This window comes from Apteryx mantelli, chromosome 3 (assembly GCF_036417845.1).
Source record: "Apteryx mantelli isolate bAptMan1 chromosome 3, bAptMan1.hap1, whole genome shotgun sequence".
Taxonomy (NCBI): Eukaryota; Metazoa; Chordata; class Aves; order Apterygiformes; family Apterygidae; genus Apteryx; species Apteryx mantelli.
The window spans coordinates 80,858,912-80,869,773 of NC_089980.1; the positions used below are offsets into that span (position 1 = coordinate 80,858,912).

The following is a 10,862-nucleotide window of genomic DNA, read 5'->3' on the forward strand; positions in this document are numbered from 1 at the left end:
TGATTTGCATCTGAAAATTAACATGGCTGCTAATAATAGGACAAATCTTGACAGCGCTTACTCCTTTAAGCAGCTCTTACCTAAAAAGTAGTAACAACTGATCAACCAAAGGCCTACTTCGAACAGTTAAGTCTGAAAAACTCATGACCTGTTCCCATCTGATGGTATATGGCACATGAAGAAACATGAGAAGCAATTTTTGTGAAGGGAGAAAAGAGCATTTTTCCATTCCCTACAGCTTTTCTTTCCCCCATATAAATGAGTATTCCTGCTTTGAACCTATCTAAATATCATTACATAGGCCAAGTGTGATTCAGAGGTTTTGTGTTATTGCTAGCACAATAAAGAAACTCTTTTTGCTCAAAAAATTTGCCAGGTTTGCCTGCAGTTTATGAAAATATGAGAATGATAAAAGTTTGCTTACGCTACTCCAGAACACAATATTTACTTTCTAAAAATATTTATATATTTCACTTATTGTAGTTCAGAACCACTTTTAAAAAGCTTACAGTACTGCTTAAGACAATTCTATATCAGCTTACTTACTCATCCACCTGCTGATACATTCCTATGGGTATTTCTGTTAATGTTTTTAACCATGAGTTTTGTATGCATATTTTTTTTTACCATGAGTTAGCAAATATGCTTTCTTTCACAGACTTTCAAAACAATAATATTTTAATATCCGAGCATATTCCATAGTTCTCATGATCTCCTCTTTGATTGATTTTAAAATCAACCTCTTATCCGTAAAAGGTACAATTTAAACCATTTTTGTTCCCTTTGCAGGAGAAAATGAAAAGTATGCTTGAAACTTAAATGGACCTGAAGAACTTCAGTGATTAATTTTATGTTTCCAAATTGCTGGAAAAGGTTACATTCCTACCATTCCACTCAAGATTCACTACTTCTATTCAAGATTCTTTTTTTAGACAGTGTGCATGAATAAATCACATCTGAAAAGACACATCCAGCTACAAAGAATCAGACAACTCACATAGAGAACAGCTTATACAAATAAAATGCTTCCCAGAACACAAAAAGATTAAAGGTTGATTACAACTAATATAAAGACAATAGGCATTTTGGATTTCTGATCTGCTAACACATCTTTCTTTTCTAGATCCTGCTTTACTGACTTTGGTCAGTGAAATCTACTGGGTTTTTTTTGTTTTTTTGTGTGTTTTTTTTTCTTCTGTAGTCTTCTTAGTACCTGTCTGCAGGAGAAGAATTGGCGACAATGCTGGTTGCCATTGATACCGACTAACACTTTCTCAGCAAAACTATTCAGTAAGAGGTAGACGGATGGAGTAACATGAATTATTTCCTTCCTGCTCTAAGGTTAACTGCTTAACAAAGGTGCTTTCAGCACCTGTTCTGCCAACACATACACACTTGATCTACTGAAAATAAGAAATAGGGCATATTTCACTGACAGGTCGTCAGCTGTGTGTCACTGCATCAAAATCCAAAGGAATTCTACACATCATGTATCTGTGTTGATGATAATAATCCATGCACACATTACAAGAAAAGACATTTCTTTAGTTTCTTAACTTTAGACACAGAGACTTTCAAGTACCACAATACATTTGCACAGTCTAAGGGTCTTGCTAAGCAGATCTATTTTTAGGCAGTTTCTTTGTTATTGTATTTCAGTGCATACTTTTTAAACTCAGTACAGTTTCACTGGTAGCTGAGCTTACAAGTTCTGCCACATGTTCCCTATATATATAGATGTATATATACACACGTATGTATTTATAGATGTAGAACTGTTTTACTTCTGCAACAATGTAATGAGGCAACGTTAATACACATTGCCCAGTAAGTCTGAAAGACAAAAAAATAAAAGAAGCATCTGCATAAAGGCTCAGGCATAACTACTACACACACCTGTACGGCAAACCGCTCGCAAGCTGTTCATCACCCCTAAAATAACCATGTGCCTCCTTTACATACGGCTACCTAAATGTCAGCTTGCCACAGGAAACCAGGCACCAAGTTGAGCCCACGCTGGGGAAAACTGCCCGAGTTTTTTAACTCCGTCGCGCGTCCACCACAGCCGCCCCGGCGAGGCTGCCGCGAAACTACCTGTAACGCGGCTTCCCACCCCGACATACCGCGCGCTTCCCCGCCCGCGCCCAGGGCGCTGCCCCCTCCCCGCCGCCCCCCGCTCCGCGGGCCGCCCCCGCCGCCACTCACCAGCTGCGCGCCGCACACCGCCACCAGCGTGCACCGCCCGCTGCAATAGCCCATGGCTCCCGGCACCCCGCGCCGCCGTCCCGCGCTGCGCCCGCTCAGGCGGCCGCGCAGCACCGCCCGGCCGCCGCCCGGCTCCCGCCTGCCGCCGCCGGCGCGCCCCGGCCCGGGACCCGCATGGGGGCGCGCCCGCCGCCGCCCGCGCGCCCGCCCTAGCCGCGGCCGCAGCAGCAGCCGCAGCCGCAGCGCCCGCCGCCTCGGCGGCCGCCGGCAGCGGGGCCGGCCGCCCCCGCGGAGGGCGGCAGCGCCGGGGCGAGGGCGGCGGCAGGTGCCTGCAGGAGCAGCCGCGCTCTGCTGCGCAGCCCCACAGGCATCTGGGCTGCAAAGTTTGCCCCCTCAACTCCGCTCGCAAACCATCCGGGCTCGCAGCCGTCTGCGGAGGGAGGGAGGGAGGGAGAGAGGGAAGGAAGGAGGGAGGGAAGGAGGGAGGGACGGGGAGGCGAGGCGAGGCGAGGCAGGCGGCGGCGCTGAGCTCAGTTCACGCTCGGAGAGATGCTTCCCTCCTGCCCACAGCAGAGGCGCTCCCCCACCCTCCTTCCTCCTTCTCTTCCTCCCGGTAGGTCTCAGGCAGCCCCAGCAGCGGAAACCCGCTCTGCTCGGGGCTCGGCGGCGGCAGCCGCGGCAGGGCGCGGAGCGGGGCCGGGCGGCCGAACGCCGGGCTCCGGCGGCGGCTCGGGCTCGGCACCGGGCGAGCAGCGGCTACTGCCGCTTTGTCCGCTCCAGCACAGCCCGGGGAGCGCCCGGGCAGGCAGCGGCGAGGGGGCTCCGCCGCCCTCGGGCTCCTTTGTCTCCGCAAGACACTTCTGCGCCCCCCCCCGGCACTCCCCCGCACCGCGGCACACACGTCCCCGTCCCCCAGGCGCGTAGCACAGAGCAGGGAGCGCTGCCGCCCGCGCGCAGCCCCTGCGCCTGGGCCACGGTGCTGCCCGCAGTCCCGGCAAGGCAGCGAGGGCTGCGGTGCGGCAGCGCGGCCCCCCCGGCCCCCGCCACGGGGCAGCGGCGCGGCGCGGAGGGGGGCTCTCTGCTGCCGCCTGCCGGGCCGCGGCGGGCGGCGCAGGGCAGAGCCGCCGACGCGGCCGCCCCAACCTGCCCTGCCTCCGCGGTGCCTCGGCTGCTGCTGCTGCCGCTGCTGCCGCCGCCGCCGCCCCGCACTGGTGGCCGGGACGGGGACACGCCGGTTCCCACGCTGCCTTCGCCCCGGTGTCCCTCCCAGCCAGAGCAGAGGGCAAAGCTGGGGAATCAGTCAGGAGACACCAACTTGGAAAACTGGGCGGGATCCAGGCCAGAGGCCAGGAATAACCAGGGTGAAGACAGGAAGGGAAGGACAACACTGGATGCATTCAAAAAATATTAATTGGTTTCAGGAATCTGGTACTGGTCTCCATCACGACGAGGGACAATGGCATTTAGTGATACATCCAGCCTTTCTCTGATATGGAAAACATCCAGAATACATAAATAAAGTTGGTGGCAAATGGTATGTCAAATTCCGGAGTGTCAGTCAGCCTCCAAAGGCTTTTACTTGCTGAGTCATCAGAAACAGTCTTGACATTATGTTCAGACCAGGTCACTCTTTTGCTAAGCTGCCCATTAATGGATGCAGTTTCAGCAGTCACATCAACACTTATGAACTGGAGGAGCATTGCTAGGTTTTCTGAATAAATGTGGATGTTCATTTGCACCGCAAATATTCTGTGAAACTGGAAGCTCTCTGGCAACTTAGGACCCAAGTAGTTTGTCTCTCACTTTCAGAGTGGGTTTGTCAAAATAGCTGGCAGCCTGTCAAATTAGCAGCTATGCCTCCTAAAATGACTTATGACATAATGAGCGCTCCACAGGGGAGCAAAACACCAACGCCAAACAAAGGTGACACTGGTTGTTCTCTGCTCCATAAGGACAACCTTCTGATTGTCAGCTCCTCTGCTAACAGAAATAATATTGACCTGCCAAATCACTGGTCATGCAAAGTACCAAGCACAGCAAACACATCCACTTTAGGACCTAAGAAGGCAACAGGGGCAGCAGAGATGTCCAACAAGAGGCAGAGAATAGCTCAGGTACCCACAGATTCAAATACTCTTTCTTGACTTCAATATACCATTCATGCATTTTACAGAAATGACATTGGTGTGCAGGTATTGACTGGTATTATGATTATCTGAACTTTATATTTGAAGTAGAGAAGATGTAGCAGTGGCTACATTTTCTGTAGCAGTGGCCTCTGTAGCTACTGTAAAATTACTCCTGTCATGTCCCAGACAAACTGCCCTTTGTGTACAGATCACTTTTAATGTGGTGAATCCTGCTCTACTGAGGAGTCAGGGTGGCCAAAAAAGAATGTGCAATAATTGTTTCCTATTAAAACTGGCAAAGTGGTAAGAACAAAGTATCTGATAATCTGAGAGAGCTGGGAAGTTAACAGAAGGAGGGACAAATAATACCCTTTTGAACTCTGAGAGGAAGCTAAAGCTAGTGCTATCCATGTGTCCATAACTCAGCAGGTTGTTTATTATGGTGGAGGGTTTTGCTAATGAAAATGTGGGCTGTAGTGACAGAGTCCAAAAGGAATAACATCTAGAAAGAGACCTTTGATCTCCATGGATTCCCATAGCTTTCCACAGCTCCCTGATCCTTTTCTCTTTCTCTGTGTCTTCTCCTACAGCTCTGCTTCTTAATGAGAATCTCTGGTTCCTGGCTTTCTGCTGATCTTCAAAGTGGTTTGTGTTTCTTTCTGCCTCTGTTCTCCAGTTCCCTCTGGCATTTGGCTCTCATTTATCCTCACCTTTCCACCCTAGTTGCCTTTGTCCATGTCGCTTCTTCATAGCTGTTCAATCTGTCCATCTTTTGTGCTGCTTTGTGCTCCGCTGTCCCCCATTTTTCTCTATGAGTTCTTTGTCCTTTTTCACTCTATCCCACAATACCAAATGCTGCTCTATATCATATGGGTATGGGCTGCATTTTGACCATTGCCTCTGCTTTGAGCAGAGCTGCTTGATAAGAGCCCACTTAGGAGCAGAATAAGCCCTCAGTGGATTCAGATGAAGTCAAAGTCATCAGTTGTGTGAAATGCTCTGCTCCTTGGCTTGTGGTTGAACCTCTGGTTAGCACCTCTCTAGATATTTCCCTCTGCTGCTCTTCTAATTTCTCTACCCTTCTAGCCATGAACATTCCCAAGAGCTGAGATTTAAAGAGATGGGTTAAATCTGTTGAATCTTTTTGACAGCAGTGCCATTTAGATTTTCCATGAAAGTCTTCAGACATAACCTGTTGCTGAGGTGCCAAAGAAGAATCCTGCCTTCTCTCTGTAACCTCACCAGCAGATCCACCACAGCTGAGGCTTGCTGTGGGCTTGCCTTTGCTTGCTCTATGCAATTAGAGAAGCTGCAAATTATATGCTGGTTGAAAAAAAAGTTATAATGTGATTAAGGAGAGTAGGCAGGGGAAGAAGGAATAAAGCATTACCCCTGAATCCATATTAGACTGCTCCCTGAGCATTTTAGGTGAGACGCAGGAAAACTGGGTTCAGCAATCTCTAGATCGAACACTAAAGGCCTTTCCCAGGCCAGTTTGAGCCTGTTTGGGGGCCCTGCAGCTTCAGCATATCAGCTGTGTACATACAGTAATACTGTTTTGTAGGTTCACACTTAGACTTAACAAAAGGCCTGTTGTGTGTGCTCAGTGAGTAATTTTCAAATGTTCATAACTTTGTCAAATCAAACCCAATTTTCTGAGAAGCTAGGCTCTGCAGTGCTCCTTGCTAAAGATTATTCTATGCAAAATATTAACTTGCAGACTTTGGGGGTTTCACTAGTTGGTTTGTAACCTCAAAGATGCCACAAAGAAAACAAAAAAGATAAAAGCCTGTTTTCGTGTTTCCCTTCACTCTTCTTGTAGTCAGAAATAGATATAATTTTATTTATTCTTATTTCTACAACTCTCTTCTCAGTTCCAAAATTAGTGACTAGCACTAATGACTGAAAACAGGAGGCTACAGATCCATTTTACATTCCCAGTTAAAAGAGCTTATTGTTTCTGCCTCTGTACTCGCAGTGTCTGCTCCATTTGGGTGAGTGGGGAACACACCTTATAATGGCAGAAAGACTGTATCCCACAGTGCCTTCCCTGTGATGTAACTGGACCTAGTAATCTGTTGTAAGGCTGTCCCTAACCTGCTCCTTCCCTCCGTCTGGGGTAGTGCCTGTGGGAGATGGGAGCCCAGGCAGGACTGCAGCTGTCAGAGCACTTCATCAAACCCACAGCCACGGGGGGAAAAAAAGGACGTCCAAGAACAAGCCACAGGCCAAATGAACTGCTATGAAGGGACACAAGTGGCTCATGAACCATAGGGTTATATATCCCTTTCCTTTAATAAAACTTTTATGTGAACTCTGTTAAACTGAGCACAGCACCAGTTACTCGACGCTTTATCCTAAACATTTCATCCAATTGCAAGATTGCTCTTTCCCATCCATCAGTACCGTGCCTATGTCTAGCCTGACACAAGTGCTGGTAAATCAATGTCAATTCCTGTCTACTATGTTCATTCTAATATCAAACCAGTTTTAGAGTGTTTGGTAATTGATAATATTGTCATCAATAGTAAAGGGGGAATATTGTTTCAATTTTAACTAACACCTTGTTAACAGAGTAGGCATTACTGTGTGACATACATATACATTATCTGCGGAAAATCATTAAGAGGGAAAATATGTGATTAAAACATAATATAAAATTATTGTAGGCTTAAGCACACTGCAGTAAGAATGCTTTCAAACCTGTAAGACTGTAGCAGTATTAAATTATTTTTTTGAACCTCATCCCTACCATGAAGATTGAGTGTCAGGTACTTTTTTTTCCTCCTGCAGGATTTCAAGACTTGATTGCCCAAATGACAGTTTACTTATTTTACTGTCACATACTTTTGTGAAATGCCATAACAAGTTGATTACAGGTTTCACATTTTGCATAGTGACAAAATCGTCTGTCATGTAATAGTCTGATGCCTGAAAGCCATTTAACTAAGAAGCGGTTTCTACTGAAAATAATATCTGAAACATTAAGATGGGTTTAAATATGTACATTTTTTAAAATAAGTCTTTGTTTTAACTGAATAAGAAGACCAATATTATCCCTTTTAGGCATGAATTTAAGACTTGTAAAAGCCACCAGACAACAACTAGCTAGAGGGTGATGCAAATTAGAAAGGCTATCATTTCATAAATGAAATAAAGGACAGAAACAGGAAGCCTAGTGATACATCACAGCTGCTGCAAAGTGGAAAAAGCACTTGGGTCTTATTTGGAAAACCCATTATGCCTACCAACATACACTGGAGAGCTGAGCCACATCATGCACTCTGGCTACTCGAAAGAAAGACAGGCTGTCTTTGCCCTCTCTGCAGAGCTGTTTGTTCACTGGGACTGAACTCCACACCTCTTAGCCAACTTTACTGTGAACTGGTATCGGTGAGAAGGATAAGATTTACCTTCCTCATTTGACATCATCCATCATCCATACCTCAGCTGAGATATCAGTAGTAACAGTAATAAGGATAATGCAGTCACTTAACATATTCAGTTTCTTGATTTTGAATGACTGGATTTTGTAAATAATGTGATGTATCATTTTTACCTAGCAATGCTAACCAGTTGAGGAATTTTCCAAGGGATTTTACTCTTGCTAATGAGCAGATGAAGTACCAATAATAGCATTCTAACTTCTTCCTGTGTGCAGGCAAAGGATCAACCAGTTACCCAAATGTGAAGAGAATGGGATAGGGAAGCTCAGCAGGCTGTTAGATTGAAGGAGTGATGTGTCCCTAGTACTCTGTCTTACACTGACTTAGTAGACAATTTAGCCATCTTATATCTGCCATTATGAATGCTAGTAGAGAAAAACAGTAAATTAAACATGAGACTAAGTACTGAACCTATCGAGAGACCCCCAGCTGACCTTCTGCAGTGGGACTTGGCACAGGCCTCTCCATCAGCAGAGCAGTGCCCAAGGGCAACTTGACCTTCCTTGCCACCAAAGGGGGCACACCAAATCATTGCTGAATATGTTCTCCTCCCAAACTGGAGAGACAGCAAGGTTGCAACCGCTCTAGGAATTTCCAGAAAGCTCCACAGCCCAGTGGAATGAATAGGAAAAAGGAAGGAATGGAGAGGAGGAGGTTCTCCTCGCCACGTTGTGTTGCTTCACACAGGGGCAGGGTTACAAAAAATTGGCTTCCTGGAGGCTTACCTACCGTTGCTCTCTGTAGACATCATTTCTGCAATGTTTTTCTTAATTATCACTATAATGTTCTGTGCTTTTATTAGGCCATCTGGAAAAAAAGAGGCTAATAATGCTATTACTACTTTATTTTTAGTTGATGTTTTCTCATTTGTGGATGTTAAAGCAATGTATAGGTAAATGAATATTATTGATCCTACGTTTCAGTTGCTCTGAGCACACAGATTTGAAACACTTCATATGCTAGGTACTTTGGTCATTCAAGTAGTAGATTTTCCTTATCTGTCTCCTGTAAACTTGTGTAACCTTTAGCAAGTCACTTAAACATTCTGCTTCTCGTGTACCTCATCTGGAAAACGAATGTGTGCTCATACTGCCTAGGGCAAAGAAACGCACAGGAGGAATCGTCTTCCTAGAGCTGGAATTTCCTTTTGCTTTTAAAATTGGCCAAGGTGGAGGTCAAATTATTTTTGTCACCATATATTTTTTTCTATTTGCTTCATTATCATAGAATCATGTATTTTTTTCCATTAGCAGCAATTTTTCAAATGTTCCAATATTAATATCCTTGAAAGTTGTCTTTCCATAAGCCAGTGTCAAAAACTTATTTCCATTTCTTAAGTTTTGATTTATTATAATTTTTGTTGATTGCACTGAAGTACACAAAAATTTAGAAGCTCATTTTAAAAAAAGGCATTTTAAATTATTTAATTCTGAAAAAGAATGGCTGTTTTTTAAGAAAACATTTTGATTATCATTGAAACTAAAATCATGAAATTTGTAAAACAAAGTTATTTTCTTTCGTGATGAAGCTGTGGTAGAAGTATGATTACAGTCTTAGAAATGGAGAAAAAAGTCCTATGGGAAAAGGAGAAGAAGGTTCGTCTTCAAAGAGAAAAAATGATGGGCAAAAATAAAAATAAAAAAGGAACCTTCATATTGCACCTGTGGAGAGATCCTGTTACCATCTGGGCTGATGGAAGAGCTTTAGTAGGTATCAGCAATAGCTAAACGTTTATATTTTTTATAAACTGCATCCAGTCAAAAGAGGGCACTGTGTTCATATATACACAGAACACCTGAAATCAGTGCAGCAGTTCTTTCTGATGTCTATGGATGCACAGATTTAAAGCCAGTAAAGCAAATATGCCTACCCTCCCAGGTGCCTGTGTCATGGCGCAGCTGCACTCCAGCCAGCTCCTTCTCCCAGAGTCCAGAGAACCGAGGAAGTTGGTGCAAAGAAATCAAGCTGCAGAAAATAGTTCATGCCTAGCGCAGTGTCACTTTGTCACACATAAAAATTAATGGACTCCACAGAGAGTGAAATATAAGGGAAATAGAAAAGAAACGCAACAGACCTAATGCAACAGACCTCCTTGACTCTGATCTCTGTAAAGATTTTCCATAAAGAGTAAACCTTTTTTTTTTCCTGGAGACATGAGTAGACTTGTAACTCCTACATCTGATCACAAAGAATAATCTTAATTTGTCTGTTTATAACTTTTTTAAAGCTTTTTAGGCTAAAAAAATCCTTTTGTTTACCCAGATTGGCCTCTTGCAAGAGGTCATAGATCTTCCCTGGGTTGATTTCTGGTTGAACTGAAGCTGTGGGGGAAACGCAGATCCAGACTTGAATTAAAGTTTTCCAAAAATGAATAATAAACAAAACATTTTGTAATTTGTTCTAGAGATTCACTGGAAGATATAATATTAAAAATTAGCATTTTAGTTCTAGTCTAAAACTGTGCAGGTTCACTTTTCCCCAGCTAGTTTTTGCTGGCTTTCTGTCTGCTAGACTGAAAAGTTCTTTTCAAAATTTGAAAAAGTTTTGTTCTTTCTATAAACTTGTCTGGATTGTTACTATGTCAATCTGTCATATTCCTTTTGATAACCTAAGGAACTTGGTCTCCCAAGGTTATATTACAATCCCCTAATCATTCTTACAGCATTTCTTGAAACCCTTCCCAGTTCAACTTTTTCTAGAAAAGTGAACTGCAGAACTGAACACAGTATATTAGTAGTGACTGTGCCACTATCAAATGCAAAAATCCTGCAAAAATCCTTACATCATCATGGTGAGAGGTCCTGTCCAACTGTGCATCTTCCATGATCCCTAAGGCCTTTCTCTGGGTCTATTTCCCAGGATAGACTCCTCCATCTGTTACCTATGAACTACATTCTTTTTTCTTGGCTATGTGACTTTGCATTCTGCCATACTCGGACAGATGTGTTTCTTTGTCCTCAGCTTACCAAGCAACCCAAACTGCACAGAGAAGTAGCCAGTCCTCTTTACTATGAGTCATTCAATCCTTTTTTTCATCTTCCAGGTTTAATCATGGCAATTATTTCATTTTTCCTTTTATGTA

General features: G+C 44.3%; 1 protein-coding gene across 1 annotated transcript in view; it reads right to left on the bottom strand.

Annotated features, from left to right (window-relative positions):
- NKAIN2 (sodium/potassium transporting ATPase interacting 2) overlaps nt 1-2,320 on the bottom strand; it is a 569,846-nt gene extending 567,526 nt beyond the window's left edge. Inside the window, exon 1 of the mRNA XM_067293778.1 lies at nt 2,206-2,320. Coding sequence (XP_067149879.1) covers nt 2,206-2,259 — 54 coding nt within the window. The 5' untranslated portion in view covers nt 2,260-2,320. The remainder of the gene's footprint in view (nt 1-2,205) is intronic.
- Nucleotides 2,321-10,862: the final 8,542 nt, after the last annotated feature.